This window comes from Podarcis liolepis, assembly GCF_965112155.1.
Source record: "Podarcis liolepis genome assembly, chromosome: 2".
NCBI classification, from domain to species: Eukaryota; Metazoa; Chordata; class Lepidosauria; order Squamata; family Lacertidae; genus Podarcis; species Podarcis liolepis.
Window position 1 is genome coordinate 23,693,742 of NC_139555.1, and position 17,848 is coordinate 23,711,589.

The following is a 17,848-nucleotide window of genomic DNA, read 5'->3' on the forward strand; positions in this document are numbered from 1 at the left end:
GAAGTGTATGTAACCTGAAGCGTATGTAACCCGAAGTACCACTGTACTACTACTACCAGAAGGATGCATGGATATACCTTCTTAGTCATTGCCCCACAACTGTGGAACTCCCACACCCTGGAAACTTAAACAAGGCCAAAGCCTTGAGCCTCTTCACCAAGTAAATACATACAACGTAAATGAAGCTTGCATCCTGCAAACAAGTTCTTGGCTCCTACTGGAAATATTATCTTCCCAAATCCAAGTCTGATTCCTCTGTGTGAAGAGGCAACAAAACTCCCACAGTCCAACTTTCTACCTCATATGCCGATCGACTTGATCTATTATATGGGGAAAATACCCTCAAATTTTGAGGGCTAACAGAAAAAAATTCCCCTTTCAGACTGGTTTAGTAATCAGTATACCTTTTTCTCTATGAGTGATAAATTTCAGCTTTTTGGGTGACATGGAAATCATATGACCCCTCTTTTGTTTTGCCTCCCCCCCCCTCCTAACAATAGGGCCATAGTTTCTAGGTCATCAGGAAATACTGTACATTTTTACTTGCTGTAAGTAAGTAGCTCCCATATACCTTGGCTTTTTCTGTATCTGTAAACAAGCTCGCAAGGAGAAGCTGTGGTACATTGTGAAGCCTTATCTCCCCAGGCCTATCATTCCTACTTAGACGAGAGTCCACCATGAGTCTGAAGGTCTTAATCAAGAATTTGACTTTTTCACAGCCACAATATGCTAGGTTGACATTTTCATTGAGTTCTCTATAATAAACCCAACATAACTCTTTTCCCTGGTCTGACACCTGCAGCTGACCCTGAACAAGGTGGAGGGTAGCTGCCACTAAGAGGACCCTATTCTGTTTGCCTGCTGACCAAATTATCTTTGCAGTTGGGCATCTAAGCAGGTTGATACAGATGTAGGTGGCCCCTTATGTGACCCAGTCCAAAACCATTCATGACTTTCAAGGTGCTTTCAACTGGCCTCAGAAACCTACTGGTAACCAGTACAATATTTGCAATATACTCAAGCGCTTGGGATGCGGGTGGCACTGTGGGTTAAAGGGACACGGGTGGCACCGTGGGTTAAACCACAGAGCCTAGGACTTGCCTATCAGAAGGTCGGCAGTTCGAATCCCCGTGACGGGGTGAGCGCCCATTGCTCGGTCCCAGATCCTGCCAACCTAGCAGTTTGAAAGCACGTCAAAGTGAAAGTAGATAAATAAGTACCGCTCTGGCAGGAAGGTAGACGGTGTTTCCGTGCGCTGCTCTGGTTCGCCAGAAGTGGCTTAGTCATGCTGGCCACATGATCCGGAAGCTGTACACTGGCTCCCTAAGCCAATAAAGCGAGATGAGCACTGCAACCCCAGAGTCGGCCACGACTGGACCTAATGGTCAGGGGTCCCTTTACCTTTACCTTTTACAAGCGCTTGGCTGTATGGTGTTAGCAGTTGAGTGGCTGCATTTTGTACCAGTTGAAGCTCCTGAGCTGCTTTTCAAAGTAGCCCATTTGGGTCCAGCCCTATATTTACTATGGTAGCTGTATATCCTACACGTCCTATCTTTCAGCCTGAAATAACTATGGTTTTTTAAAACACACACACACACACACACACACACACACGGAAGACAAAGTGTACCTCCAAGGGGGAGATGAAGTATGAGCAGCTGAGGCAAAAACAGCAGCCACCTCCTCAGTAACGAGAGATGGCGCAACAGTGTCGATTTTGTATTCAACTCATTTTAACCTAAAACATTAAAATTTCGAAATAACTAGCTCTTCTTGCTTCAGGGCATCAGGCAAGGTAAGACCTTTTGCGCGGAGCATTTTAAGATCAAATGGAACTCTGATTGAGCCTCCTACAGAATTTTTGCACTACATAACACTAAATTAAAATCCAAGATCAGCAAAAAGGAAAATGAAAGGGGGGTGTGTGCGTGGAGAAAACAGCATTACTTTCACATTCATCAACTGAAGCTCTTGGCCTCAAGTGGAAGTCAATACAAATTTGGAAGTAATGGAAGTGGTGTTCTAAAGTTTAAAGACCTAGCCCAAGATTAAACTGAATTTAAGATGCGAACCAATAGAAATAAAGGCAACTATTGGAGGAACTTGCTAAGGAGCAGTCAACCACCAGATCTTGCTTCATCTGTGCCATAAGGGGGAACATGTTTTCATAGAATTCACAGAGGTCAAAGCAGATGTATTATTAATGTCCAATTCTTTTTCGGAATAGGAAAAAACTTCCCAATAGCCATGCTAGATACGAATTAAGTCACAAAAAGGATATGGCACCAATTTATTTAAGGCAGGATCCTTCACCCTGTGATGTAAACTTGCCATTCTGTCCACACATTTGCACTGAAATATATGGACAATTTTTGCCATATGAATATAAAAGTGAAATTCACTCTTCTGTCCCCATTTTGTCTTACAAAAAGTGCTTTGCTTTGGATTGAGTTTCATTGCATTGTATAAAGTGCCTTGAGTAACAACTAGAGGTTTTGATGTAGTTGTAAGCATATATATATTTTAAGGCAAGTGCATCACTTTACAAATCCTAATGACTACAGCGGTACCTCGGGTTACAGATGCTTCGAGTTACAAACGCTTCGGGTTACAAACTCCGCTAACCAGGAAGTGGTTGCTCCAGGTTAAGAACTTTGCCCCAGGAAAAGAACGAAAATTGCGCGCAAGCGGCGCAGTGGCAGCAGAATATGTGAGGTGGCCAAAGAACACTAGAACCAATTTCAATAGTTCATGAATGCAAAAAGTTTAACAAAGAAAATGAAAAAGATGCTTAATCCATTTTATGTAGCTTCCACACTAGAGTCCCCTAGCACTGTTACCCATAAGCTGCAAACAGAATTAAAATGGAGGTTCTAAACAGCACAATGTAATGCAATATTTACCAGTGTTACCCTGCCTCATGGTCATCATCCTTCTGTAATGTTTACTCAGAAGCAAGCCCCATTTCACAGAAGTGAATGGTCTACCTCTCACTTCATTATCCCCAACTACTTGCCGTTTCTCTGAGATAAACTCATTTCAAGAGGTTTCATTAATAAAGGCTCCTTCAAATTTTAATTAAAACGTTACTGCTTGCAGGTTCTGGATTCTTTATTGCTTCTTCTCAAGCAGAGAAGTGAGAATGTTGCAAAGTCTACTAATTGACACTCAAAAACCCCCTCTTAATTTCCTCTTAGTGCATACACTGTGGGGTAGGTAAAGAGAACTTTCATTATTATCATATGTCATAGGAATTCTAAGGTCTCTCATATATATATATATATATATATATATATATATATATGTGCACGACCAGGTTTCAGCGGTCCGTAACCTGAAAAAATGCAAGCTGAAGAGTCTGTAACCCGAGGTATGACTGTATACTTCCCTATCTAGAGCACAGGACAAATTAAATTTAGGGATTCAGTGCAATTTTCCAGTATGGGTGCAACTCCTTCTCAAAATAACTGCTGAAACATCATAATTATAATTGAACAAAAGCACGCCACAGATAGCCCTGCCAGACTCAAGGGGTGTGCATGTGTATATATACAAACACACAATAAATCAGAAATAAATGCTTTATTTTATATACACACACATCACACAAATTGTGTATATATATGACACATTTTTATTATTTTACTATTGCCTTGGAAATAATAACCTTGGAACTGAAAGCAATAGATGGACCATAGAAAACAGCCTGCTAGCTCAGCGCAAATTCAACTTCCGACTGATGCATTAACAGAAACAGACCCTAATAATGCTTTGCTCTCACTAAGCTGATAAATGATGCTATTTCACAGAGAATGCAGAAAACATGCTTTGCATTTTCATGGGCTATTGCTTCAGATATGCCAATACAGCCGAAGAGAAAGCATTTTTATTAGCCTGAGTACCGCCCAGCAGTAATATTTAACAGCATGCATTTTTAGCACAAAATGGGCAAAAAAATTGTATCTGTTCACTTTTTAAAAACATTTCCTGGTATTAAGAATAATTACAAAAGCAAAGAAACAGCTTCAAGAAAACAAACAAACGTAAAGGGGAGAGAAAGGGTGAGAAAAAGGAATTCACATATAAGCTTTCCTATAGTGGGGTCCAAGGCTATAGCTTTCTACAAAGCTGAGAGCTGGTGTGATGTATTAGATTTAATACCAGACTTAGATCAGAGAGTAGAATTATGTATTTTGTGGTAAAGATTTGGAAGGAAAGAACTTGCACACATTAAATGTGGTCACACATCTACTTAGGCCCTCTGATGGTCATTCCACAAATGGATGGATTGCTTCCAGTCATGGAAGATCCAGTAGATCCCTTCAGCCATAGCTGTCAACGTTTCCCTTTTTTAAAGGGAAATTCCCTTATTCCAAATAGGATTCCTCGCAAGAAAAGGGGAAAGTTGACAGCTATGCCTTCAGCTGAAGGCAAGTGTGAGGCAAGGGAATTTCTCCTTACCCCTGCAGCCCCTAACAGAACATCCCACATAATTCTAGATGGTCTCCAATAGTCCCAAGCAGATTTGCAGGGAACTATAAGGAGCACAGATAAACTGGAGAAACCACCTTTCCCCACTTCCTCCAGTGAGAGCATTCCATAAGTAGAGTGGAACTCTGCACCCAAGTCACCAGCTCTGGCAGCTCCTTAGGTCTCCACAGAAAAAGCATCTAATCTCATTTGCTCCAAACTACCTTCTGTTGCTATTTTTTTACTGGCATTTATTGTCTAAGAGCAAGATTCAACTAAGTTGTTGTGTGTGCAGAATGAGGTCCAGTTGCACAACAAAACCTGTTTCCCTCTCCTCCTCACCTCTGTTCCCCCTAAATCTTCTTTGGAGGGTTAGGGCCACACCTGGAATGGGTTTAGTGGGTAGAAAGGGGTGGAAAGGTCTCACGGCACAAGTGGACCTCGACCCCCAGGTTTATACCGACTGAGTGCCACCCTGTGCTTTTGAAAATCAGACTGCTGGCACATCCATAACGAAAACATGCCACAAAAGTAGACAAAGTTATATACACTGTATAAGCACAACAAACAGCCATTGCAAAGTACAGAGAGCAATTAATTTCAAGCTGGAAATTCTTCTCTGTAAACACATTAAATAACTGGGTGTACCAACTGCTGTCACAAGAATTGCGTTTATTTTATTTTTTTAAACTCTATTTGAAATACAGTCCAGTAAAGGTCAGTGTGGGTGAGATGACAAGTTGCCAAATTTGTAAGTATTAAGAATATTTTATAACCCAGCACGTTTGTTTTGGAGAAGAGTGCCAAAATAAAAAGTTACTAAACTATAAATATTTTAAGTGTTTTTTTAATTGTGAGCCTTTGTTTTAGATCCAAGCCTTAATAACAAATAGCTAGTCTCAGTTCTTCTTGATGGTGAAGATACGGTACAGGCAAGAGAAGAGATATAAGCCCCAGTGAAAGCAAGCGGTTACGCAAGTAAGAAGTTAAAAATATATATATTATCTCAAGTTTAACGTTTGTGTAAGAATTAAATGATAGATGTAGTAAAACATTCAGAAAGGCAAAACATAATTCCAGGATTTCCAAAAATAATTATTTGGGGTGGAATTCATTGCTGCGCTATATCGAATTCCTGTAAGTTTGTCAGATGGAACCTTCATCCCTTTCCTCCTCCCACTTTGGAGTTCTCTCACACACCCCTCGCCAATTTTGAGGGGTTCAGGAGGCGAACAGGGGAGGGGAGGGGGAAAGCCACATTGCACAAGTGGAAGCCATCGAGTAGAGCTTCCACCGAGAAGGCTTGCCTGGTGACTCCCACCATTAGTTTACATTTATTTGTGATTTTGAGATCTATAGGAAACATGGGGAGTTTTCAAAGCTATGTACAGTCATACCTCATGTTATGTCCGCTTCATGTTACATTCTTTCAGGTTACGTCCTGTGGCGACCCGGAAGTACCAGAAAGGGTTACTTCCAGGTTTCGCTGCTCGCGCATGCGCAGATGCGCAAAATGACATCATGCACATGTGCAGAAGCGGCGAATCGCAACCCGTGTGCACACACACACACAGTGTCGGGTTAAGTACTTAATTCGTTCCGGAGGTCCGTTCTTAACCTGAAACTGTTCTTAACCTGAAGCACCACTTCAGCTAATGGGGCCTCCTCCTGCTGCTGCGCCGCCAGAGCACAATTTCTGTTCTCATCCTGAAGCAAAGTTCATAACCTGAAGCACTATTTCTGGGTTAGCAGAGTCTCTAACCTGAAGCGTATGTAACCTGGAGCATATGTAACCCGAGGTACCACTGTACTATACCAATTGTACTTTATATGCTGCCTCGGTGAAATGTCTCAAGCCAAATCACCAGCAAATGGCACAGCGGCAAGAGGAAATGGCTGTCTTCAGGGGTGGTGGATGGTGCAGAATTCCAGTGGTTTCTTAATGTGTGTTCAGCATCTGAAGTCATTTATCTGTGTGATGAAAAACCTACTAGGCTGTAATGCCGATTGCAAGAATAGCCAGTTTTAACTGTGTGCAGCCAACTGTGTGTAGCCACGCAGAAGCTATTGGGCTTATTGACCAGACTAAAGCAATGCTAGAAAATGTATTATTGTGCTGACATAAGCTATTAAATGCAAATGAGCAGACATACTACCAAACCAATAGGAGTTCTATAATGAGGCTTGCAGCTTTCTTACCTGTGACTTCAAGCTTTTCACCATTCACTTCAGCCTTCAGATAGAGCCTTCCTCTTTTTTCTGTGTGATCCATTCCGCAAAGACTGGGTACATTTATTACACATTGCTTGTGAACATTCATATCACAGGCTGCAGATCAGAAAGGAGACAATTCGACATCTTACATTACGTAGCATTGGCGATGGGTAGAATCCTAAGGATTGCGACTGTACTGCATTACTAAAACCAATCACAGCAAACAGCAGATCTACCCAAACTACTTCTTTAGGTGAGTACTGGAAATCTGTGAGTTCATAGCCCCTATGGCAGGACCCATATGTTCCATATGAATTACGGCAAAAATTTGGTCAATGACCAGTAAAGAAGATAAGAAGAAAAGAAAGCACATAAAACACAATAAAATACGTTAAGTATACTATTAAATGTGGAGTTAAAAACAATGTAAAATATGTAGAAACAATGAAAAACATAGAATAATTATATTAAAATGGTAAAAAAACAAGGTAACGGAATTAATAATTTTAAAATTAAGACAAGATCCTGTGCCTGTATCCTTTCCGTATAGGCAAAATAAGCAGTTTGTGGAAAGGCAGTTTTAAGTGGAGGAACATCCAGAAGTGAAAGGATAGAGCCATTCGTCCCTCCCACTTCGCACATCTGTTGAAACATGTAGCCTTAGAGATGTGTTTCTGTGTGTGTCCGTGTGTCTCTGTGTGTTGGAACTACAAGACAGTGTGTAAAATGCGGATGGGCTCAGAACCAAAGACAACATTCCAATCACCAAGCTGATTGGAAAAGACTTTAGTGTCAGAAGTGGCATCAAAAACTGGTATGGATTTGAACTGAAGACAACAAACTCTGCCTAAGATGCGGCAAAACTTAAGTTGATCAAACATCTGCCAGGAGATCTTAAAAGGGACAGAGAAGATTAGAAAGGGCAGAATATCAAGAGAAATGCAATTGAGAATGTCAAGAACAAGGAAAGGGATGAAGAAAGTGTCTGGCAGAAGAACTATGACTACATGATACATGGAAATATCATTAAGATAATTTATAAGAGTAATTTGCATGTATGGGGAAAAAAACCCTGTATCAGATAGGAACTAGGATGGATAGGAAAGAAAACCATGGCTTCCTAGCAAAGAACAAGACAGTAAGATTTCATTCTTATCCAACATGGCTCGTCTCTCTGACTTGGTGCTGGGGCAGGAAAAAGTTTCTGGTAGAATCCACAAAGGGAAAAACACTCCCTTTTCCTATTACTGGGGGGGGGGGGTAGGGAGCAGCCAAATATTCACAGAAACCATTTCCATGCGATTTCTTTTTCTTGATTTTTCTTGAGTTGCACTCCTCTTCAGTAGCTTTTAAAATAGTAAGCTCTCACATATGATAATTATAGCTTACAAGCTATTTGGGGATTCCTTAGAAGTTGGTGTGGGACGCGGGTGGCGCTGTGGGTTAAACCACATAGCCTAGGACTTGCCAATCAGAAGGTCGGCAGTTCGAATCCCTGCGACGGGGTGAGCTCCCGTTGCTCGGTCCCTGCTCCTGCCAACCTAGCAGCTCGAAAGCACATCAAAGTGCAAGTAGATAAATAGGTACCGCTCCGGTGGGAAGGTAAACGGAGTTTCCGTGTGCTGCTCTGGTTCGCCAGAAGCGGCTTAGTCATGCTGGCCACATGACCCGGAAGCTGTACGCCAGCTCCCTCGGCCAATAAAGCGAGATGAGCGCCACAACCCCAGAGTCAGCCATGACTGGACCTAATGGTCAGGGGTCCCTTTACCTTTACCTTTAGAAGTCGGTATTTACTGAGAACAGTGATAAGACCAGTGTCTGAAGAGGAGTAAGAGGCTCTCATCCAATATATTCCTGTCTGTGAAGACCCTGTCCCCTTTTCTTCTGATATTTGACAGAGATCCCTGCACCTCCAGAGATTCATCTCCACCGCTGACAACTCTTCAGACACCACTGCCATGCATGGTGTGGAAACAAGCCCAGGCATATCTGAAACTCTTTCACACAGGTACACACTCAAGTGGAGACCAACAGGAAGTTCTCATGCAGTGGTGCAGAATCTGTGGCCCTCCAGATGTTGCTGGATTCCAATACTCTTCAGTCCCTGCTCTGGTTTACTCCCATATGAAGAAGAGTGAGATGGACCTAAATAGCTTCTCTCAAAGTTGGCTAGTAAGTAAATGAGAAAGAAAGAAAGAAAGGAAAGGAAAGGAAAGGAAAGGAAAGGAAAGGAAAGGAAAGGAAAGGAAAGGAAAGGAAAGGAAAGGAAAGGAAGATCTTGAGGACTTTAAATTACAGTTGGTGTCCTGGTTTGCCATGATGTACACCAGTCAACAATGGAGAAGAATACCTGGAGGTGCAGGAATCTTTGTGATGTGTATACATCTAACACAGAAAATGGGATTAATAGTAATGTCAAATATCAGAAGAAAAGGGGAGGCTCCCAGACAGGAATATATTGGATGAGAGCCTCTGACTCCTCTTCAGACGCTAATCTTATCACTGGTCTCAGTAAATACTGACTTCGAAGGAATCCCCAAATAGCTTATAAGCCATCATTAGTCATATGTGAGAGCTTACTATTTTTAAAGCTATTGAAGAGGAGTGCAACTCAAAAACAAATGTTTGTGCACTTCCTGGCAACAGCTGCTTTTAGTTTAAAAAACTGTTATAACTAGTCTTGCATCTCCAAAAGGAACAGCAGGTTAGCTTGTGCTACAACCTGACATGCTACAATAATATTTGAGATTCCAAACTATTAGCCATGCTGACTGGGACTAATGTTAGTTGTAGTCCAACAACATCTGGAGGGCCCTGAGTTGGGAAAGACTATTTTAGATAATGTACAAAGCATTCTAAGAGGTAGAACTAGACTACCATGGCTAATGCCATTCAGACCTTCAATGCCTGGTCCCAATAAGGTGAAATTCCTCTTGAGACCCCTCCCCAAGACCAATTTGAGGTACAGTTGTGACATTCCTATTCCTATAGTATTAGCCTGATTCTGAACAGTGGAGATGGCTCTAGAAGAACTGGATCCCTACTAGATTGCTACAGGTAAAAGAAACATAGACAAAATGACCAACACCTTGAGCCCTATTTTGGGGGATTTAAATGCTATGAGGAAATGGTGTGCCCATGAGTGTTATCTGCAGTGTTGGGGCTATAGAGAGCAGGTCAGCATTGCCCTCCGCTTCAAGCTACCACAGTGGTGGAGACAACAAAGGTACATTGGAACTGCAGAATTTCTCTTAGTGGTTTCCCAATCACTGGTGCTTTGGAAGGTGATTCCTCTTACATTTATGCCTTTCTCTGTGTCTTCGTAATGACAGGTATGTGCCTGCATCTGCTTCTTCTTCAGAGTAACTCTTCTTCTGCAATAGTCGTGTTGGGACACTGACTGAAAGCTTCTTTCAAAGGAATGACTTCCCAAGCGCTTGACAAGCCAAGTCCTTCGAAATGCTTGGGCACGACTCCAGTTTTCTTTTGAACCATGGTTGGTACTACCTCTGACCCTAGGATCATATACTCATCTTCTGCATCCAGCCAAAGCCTGGTGCTAGGAACCATTGAGTGAAATAGACTCAAGAATGGTGACTGCTTTGGCAAGAGTTTGCTCTCCCCAGAAGAAACTGAGGTCGAGGCCCAAGTGTTGGGAATGGGTACTGCTCCTCCATTAGAGGGCGTCGCAAACTGGTTCCCACCACCCATCCAAGAAGGGACATGCCACATGAAACACTGTCCTAGTCTCCACGATCGTGGTTTAAGGAAGACTGAAGTTAGAAGTAAGGAAGACACAGAATGGTTGAGCAGACAGTACAGAAAAGAACTATGAAGCCACAAATTGCATTTAATATTTTTTTTAATGCTTGGGTTTTTGACCACAGTGTTCCAACTCAACCGCTGATTGAAAGTAGTAGCTCTTTCTTCCAGTAAGTTTCCATTAAAATATTGCAATAGCAAAATCCACATTGGAGAAAGCTCCTTTCATATACGGTATTTTGCCAGATGTGCTCAAATATTAATTTGAAATGGACAGTCATGCTTGCAATTAACAGTAACTGAAGCGATATTTTCCTGCCAAGAAGTTGGTCAGTGCCTAATGGTTTCATTCATTTTTTAAAAAAATCTTTCTTAATAGCGTGAGGTGGATGGTGTTTTTGCTTACTGTCGCATTTCATCCCTTGGTGTAGAAGTCCATAAAGCAATGACCCGCAGTGGTCGCAAAATGTTGGGCTTCCATACGTGTGGATTTTGAACTTGTGCTTGCTTCTGGGATCCTAAGGAAGAAGGCAGAAATCAGGTGTCAAATAATATTTCAGAAATAAAAGCACATAACTCTTCCCACAGTGCTGAAAAGTTCATTTAAATCTCTAATAATAATAATAATAATAATAATAATAATAATAATAATAATAATTTATTATTTGTACCCCGCCCATCTGGCTGGGTTTCCCCAGCCACTCTGGGCGGCTTCCACAGAGACCAAAAATACAGTAAAATATCACACATTAAAAACTTCCCTGAACAGGGCTGCCTTAAGATGTCTTCTGAATGTCAGGTAGTTGTTTATCGCTTTGACCTCTGATGGGAGGGCGTTCCACAGGGCGGGCGCCACTACCGAGAAGGCCCTCTCCCTGGTTCCCTGTAGCTTTGCTTCTTGCAATGAGGGAACCACCAGAAGGCCCTTGGCGCTGAACCTCAGCGTCCGGGCAGAACGATGGGGGTGGAGACACTCCTTCAGGTATACTGGGCCGAGGCCATTTAGGGCTTTAAAGGTCAACACCAGCACTTTGAATTGTGCTCGGAAACGTACTGGGAGCCAGTGTAGGTCTTTCAAGACTGGTGTTATGTGGTCTCGGCGGCTGCCCCCAACTTAGCAATAACCGAAATCTGGTACCTAGGTGGCCACCTGAAATTGAACATTATGACATTGTGGCACTGTGGCATGTGACTCCTGCAATGTGGACCTTGGAACCCTCCTTTAACAACTTTTGGTATCATGGTGGAAATAGCCAGAACCACATGGGGAGCCAGTCCCCACTTGTGAGCGTAGCTATGCAGAACGGCTCCCATATAGTTCTGCTTCATTCAACCAGCCACCTGTATGTTTGCCTACATGTGTGAACTGTGCTTTACATTTTTTCAAGATAAAAGCTAAGATCCTGCTTTAGATTTTGTGTGTGAGCAAGGGGGAGAAGGAGAGGTATATAGTTATTGCCTCCTTTCTTTTGCTCAGCATTTGAACCAGTCACAGGAAGAGAAACACATTCCAGAACAAGCAGCACAGCTTGGCTCCATCTGCCCTCATCTGCCCTATAGTTGGCAGCAGGAGAGGGAAAGCTAGTGTGGTCCCTCATGGGACAAGACCCCGCCCCTCTAACAGTCTAGGAAGCTGACATATAGCTGACGGACACAGAATAAGAGACATCATGTTCCCTTCCATTAGTTGACCTACAGGGGTGCATTTATACACAGCAGAATCTGTAGCTCAGTGGTAACTTTGTGCATAGAAGTATCCAGCTTCAAATCTCTGGCATCTCCTACAGTGTCACCTAGCAGGAGATGGAAAAGACTTTGCCCAAGTCCCTGGAGAGAGTCACAGACAAAGAGGACAACCCTGGATGAAACAGACAAATATTCTGACCTGGGATAAGGCAGCTTCTTAAAGATACTATAGTAGCCGTTTCATCTGCCTTATTTTCTTATTGTTATTGTTGTTGTTGTTGTTAGCAATATATAAGGATAGAAGAGAACAGAGAGGGAAAGGAAGAGAAATCTAGCAGCTCTCTCTCAGCCAAAGCTGGAAAGAAAAGTTTGAAATCAGGAATGTAGCTCCTAGGCAACAAGATGCATCTCAGTTGGACCATGAATTCATTTGCAAATATTTATATTGAGTTATATTTTAAGTACTATTACAGGATCATAAAGTAGCAGGTTTTGTTCAGCTCTATTTACAAAAGCAGAAGGTCATTTTGCAGGAACAAACAATAACATGCCCCACGATGTTATAACGCAGGTCCAAATTAAGTATAACAATATAATATGGAGGCAAAAAGAAGGAGGCAAATACAACCTCACATGCATGCACTGGTAAGCGAGTCTTATGCATCAGATCTGGAGCATTATTAGGGACAGAGACCTCATTTCACTACCGTGGGACAGAAACATTTCTGCTGCAGACCAGTGAAGTTCCAGAAGAGCTCCCAAATTTCTTTGCAGCAGCAAAAGAACAGAGAGGTCTCTAGAGGCTTGGACATCAATTTATTGTGCCGAAAGCTCTGGTGTGCAATAATCTACTTAATTTCTTCCGTTGCTTGGAGGCACTCCTGGGTCCAACATTGTCACGGGATCAATTTGTAAACCACTTTGAGGGTTTACAGTCGAGCAGTGCTTAAATTTCATGAAATAAATACATAAATAAGTGGCCTTGGTAGCTAGGAGTGCCTATTTCCAGGCACAGCTGGTCTGCCATCTACAGCCCCTTTTGGACAAGATAACCTTGTCAATGTACTCCAGGCTTTGGTAACTTCCAGACCAGGTTATTGCAATGCACTCTCTACAAGGTTGCCCCTGAAGACAACTTGAAACTGATGATTATTTAGAACTCACATAACCCTTGTTTTATAACAGCTGCACTGGTTGCCTGCCCAATTCAAGGTGCTCACATCACTGCTTATTGCCCTAAATAACTACCTGAAATACCTAAAAGACGATCTCCTTCCCTACAGAATCTCTCAGGTGGCTCCACACCAGAGACTTGGGAGGTGGCAGCCCAGGAGAACGGATTCTCTGTGGCATTCCCTCCCTGCAAGAAGAGAGGCTTATGACACCGCCATCATACAGCTTTCATCATATGCTGAAGGTTGTATCTCTTTAACACTAGGATTTGACACCTGAGATGAATGCTTTTAGAATCCACCTTAAAACTGATTTTAATATTGTGTTTTTGCATTGTTGTAACAACATCAAAATAGATGCAATATAAATTAGATGTGATATTTAAACCCTTGTCAATTAGCTCCTTGAAGCCATATTCAATTGCCCAATGACAAATGCTTCATCTCCTGTCCCCAGACAACTATACTTCAGATTTCTGTGGACAAAAGGCCACTTATCCCTTTAAGTCCCATACCACATACAGGCTACACCCCAAAGCTGCCCTATACACATGCAACAATAGTCCCTAAAGAGGGGAGTTGTTGTATATGTTTCTTCATGCCACTAACGGTGCAGATCTTTCCGTGAATGATTCCTTTTAATCTTCAAAACATTGAAGAATATCTAAACTGAGAAGTGTCTAAAGTACCTACATGCCCCTCTAGAGGGAGGCAGAACAACATATAGGGAAGTCTAATAAAAAACAATTATTTTTTGCATTGGTGTCTGTCCAACTTGTTCTCAACAGGTAGCATCTTCTATCATTTTTCAACATGTGACTTTCATGGGATTCACAAGTTGACTCACAACAATAAAACACGAGGTATGCATGTGGAACCTTTGGTCCACATGGACTCTAATTCCTATCAGTCCCAGTCAAAATTGCCAGTGATCAGGGATGATGGGAGCTGTAGTTCACCATCATCTGGAGGGCAGCAGGTTCTCCATCCCTAACCTAAACAAGTGAATAATAAGTGGGTACAAATGATATTTCTTTGAACAAAAATTTCCAAACAGATGTCTGAGGCATATGGCAACCAGCACGTCAGTGCTGAGATCTCTACACTTATAATGAGGGCAAGCTACACTTCACTATTTTTTCTGGTCCAGAACTTTCTGTAACTGTAATAATGTAAATTTTCATAAGCAACCCTCCCAAAAACTCCCAGAGGGTACAAGGATAGCACTGACAAATGTAAAGAAGCCACTGTAGCTCATCCAGCAGTGGTCTCCTTGCTAAGGTCTCCCCTTCACTCTCCTCTGAACATCTGGCATCAGGGAAGGACAAGAACTTCACATCTGGAAAAGAGCCAACCAAGGGAGGCTCCTAAATTTCTAATGCAGAATCCTTTCATTAGACCTTCCTTAATAATCCCCGTTCAACCACTGAATCTGGCCAATTGCTTAAAAGGTACAAGAAGGCATCTCCAAAAAGCTATACAATATGTCTTGTATTTCTACTCGCTTCTTAAAAATTGGCAATGTTCTCCAGCAATGCCCTTATGGATGCTAGCAATTCCACAGGGCCTAAAGCAATTCCCATGCCCTATCAGGTGAATGGTGAAGTCACCAAGGCCTCATACAATGGGTTTGTTTGCTTTTTGTTTATGTGTCACAGCTACTTATTCATTCCTGAACTAGGAATTGGGTTTAGCCGCCTATGGCTCCTCCTTGATGCACTGGAAATCACCACCATGCAGGGGTGTGGGAAACTGTTGATATGCAAGTGAGAACAATCTTAGAACGGGTATCAACATGTCTTCAAGGGCTGCCTGGGGCCTAGGCGCTTATCAGACTTTCCTCTTAAAGCACAGATATTATGTACATGACCGCAGACTTGACGGTGCACTCAAAGGATGCTTGGCTATCATTTCAATTTGCACTTGTTTTAGAAATCCGGTATGATACAGTGTTAGACATTTAACAGATTTACATTGAATATTATTTTTCGTTCTAAAGATGGAAAGCTTGTAAAAAAGGGAGCGTGCCCTGCATTGGTAAAGGAAGTGATTGGCCCATATTCTCAATTTCAAAGAAGTCACAGCGCATACTTCCTTAATTAGGAGAAACTATTTAGCAATAATGATGTTGAAACTTCATGGAAACACACAAAAGGGTATGTGGTAACACATTTCTACCGGTTGTTTTATTTTTTAATTAATTTAATTTTTTAAAAAAGAATGCCATTACCATACGAAGATGTGAAAAAGACTGGGGCAGCAGAACGCTAACACAGCAAGTCTCTTCTGCAACACTACTATTACTGAAAGGATTGCTTGCGGCATTTGGGTGCCAGGGTCAAAGCTTATAATAACTTCCTCTCCAGTTATTATTTCCTAAAGCACAGCTTACAAAAATAAAGTAAGAAACCTGTTTCATATTACCTCTACATAGTTGCTATTTAAAAGGTTAGTTTGAACTAAGACCTTAGGTGTATCCTCTCTCTTTTTCTGTTGACTTAATCCCTCAGTGTTGATACTTTTCTGGCCAAGGAAAGAGCAGCAGATAAAATGCCAGGGCAGCCACCTATCAGGAAGTAGAATCACAGCAGATCTCCAGACATTTCCAGAATTGCCTGAAAGTTCTGTGGATGGTGCCAAGATGGCAGATGCTGCCACTGAAAAAAAGTAACTTCTAAAGCTTGACATATGGCTTCTATGACAGTTGCTCAAAAGCATAGATGGAAGAAAGGTAATGTAGACAATCATAGCTTTACCCTTATTAAGGATATAAAAACAGCACACAACTATTTACTGGAAAACTATAGGAAGAAAAATTAATATCTATACAGTGGTACCTCGGGTTAAGTACTTAATTCGTTCTGGAGGTCTCTTCTTAACCTCAAACTGTTCTTAATCTGAAGCACCACTTTAGCTAATGGGGCCTCCTGCTGCTGCGGCGCTGCTGAAGCACGATTTCTGTTCTCATCCTGAAGCAAAGTTCTTAACCCGAGGTAATATTTCTGGGTTAGCGGAGTCTGTAACCTGAAGCGTATGTAACCTGAAGCGTATGTAACCCGAGATACCACTGTATATAGATATATGTTTGTATTAGATGTAATGGTTTGCTGAAAGCAACACTTTACACTTTAATGAACATGTTGAAGAAAAAACAAAAACAGGAAGCATTTTAGGAACCCTAAAAAATGGGCTCCTTGAGGGCAAGATAATTTAAATGAAAAAGTAAAAAACAACAACATTTTTTTTCCAGTGAGAGAGAAAACAATGACCATATGAAATAAACTTAAAATACCAAGACTAAGCGGTTTTTTGTTTGTTTACCATTTAGTGAGAGGCAAGGGTTGCATTTCTGAAAATTATAGAGGACTAAGTGTATTAGCTTACCCACCTTTGAAACTTGCAAAATTGTATTTACTCTATTCCAGGGCAGCCCAACTTTTCATACCAAGTGTGCTGCAAGAGTACTTCAACACGGAACCCATGGGTCACACACTGCCTTGTCACACAGGGTGGGAGGATGGGTGTCAAAATTCCACACACACACACACACACACACCAGCCCTTGCACTACCTTCCCAAAGCCAGGTAAGCAAGGCACTTGGATTTGGAAGGAGGAGCAAAGGCCCTCTCACCTCCTCCCCAAAGCTTGGAGAACACTAACTAGGCTTTGGGAAGGAGGTGGGAGGAATATAGGACCCTGTCAGAGTCTTGCACCTCCTTGCCAAAGACCAGCTTTGGGGTAGCAGTGCAAGGGCTGGGAGGCATCAAATGTTGCTGTGGGACACAGATAAAGGCACTGAGGGCCACATGTGGCCCTTGGGCAACACACTGGACAACCTTCCTCTATTCCCACAGATTCTTCACACCAACAGCAGGGTTCGCCCAAGACATTTTGGCACCTGAGGTGAACCACAAAATGGTGGCTGTCCCACCACCACTAGGGAAGAAGGGGTGAGTGAAGATCTACCCCCGGGACAAGGGTGTGAGAAAACCAGCAGTGAAATGGAAGTACAACCAGCAGAGAGAAGACAACCCCAGCAGGATAATGTTTTACACCCCTCGTAAAAGCTGTGCATACACTTCTCTTCCGCTCTGTTGGTAATCAAGTGCTAAGCAAGGGCCAGCTTCTGTGTGAAAAGACAATGAGCTCAGTTTCCATTTTGCTACCGGAAACCAAATTCTGGCAGTTTAATAAAACAACACAAAACCTAATTCTTACAACCCTGAAGTCTATCCATCTCTGATTTATACAGAGCTTGCCAGCAGTTGGTACAACAGAAACATGCCACTTTCTAATTATCATTAAAAAAAAAAACACGACAACAACCAACATAATGGCAATTTAATGCACAAACCCAAAATTAAGCAACTCAAAAGCTGGAGCTCTACAATGCAGCTACAACTAATATGAACACCTAACATACAATCTATTTCTGAGAAAAATAATACATTCAGTGTTTTCAAGGCTTTTAAAAGCATTGTTTAGGGCACAGCAATTGTTACATACAAACCTCAACATCAGCATAATTTTATTCATATGCCAC

The 17,848-nt window shown here is 42.0% G+C and overlaps 1 protein-coding gene across 4 annotated transcripts in view; it reads right to left on the bottom strand.

The window, feature by feature from the left end:
* Positions 1 to 17,848, bottom strand: part of PRKCA (protein kinase C alpha) — a 190,729-nt gene that overhangs the window by 57,090 nt on the left and 115,791 nt on the right. For all 4 annotated transcript variants that reach the window (XM_083490032.1, XM_083490031.1, XM_083490034.1 and 1 more), the window contains exons 4-5: positions 10,853 to 10,964; positions 6,670 to 6,798 (exon numbers count right to left, since the gene is read on the bottom strand). In XM_083490032.1, the coding sequence (XP_083346158.1) occupies positions 6,670 to 6,798; positions 10,853 to 10,964 (241 nt within the window). The remainder of the gene's footprint in view (positions 1 to 6,669; positions 6,799 to 10,852; positions 10,965 to 17,848) is intronic.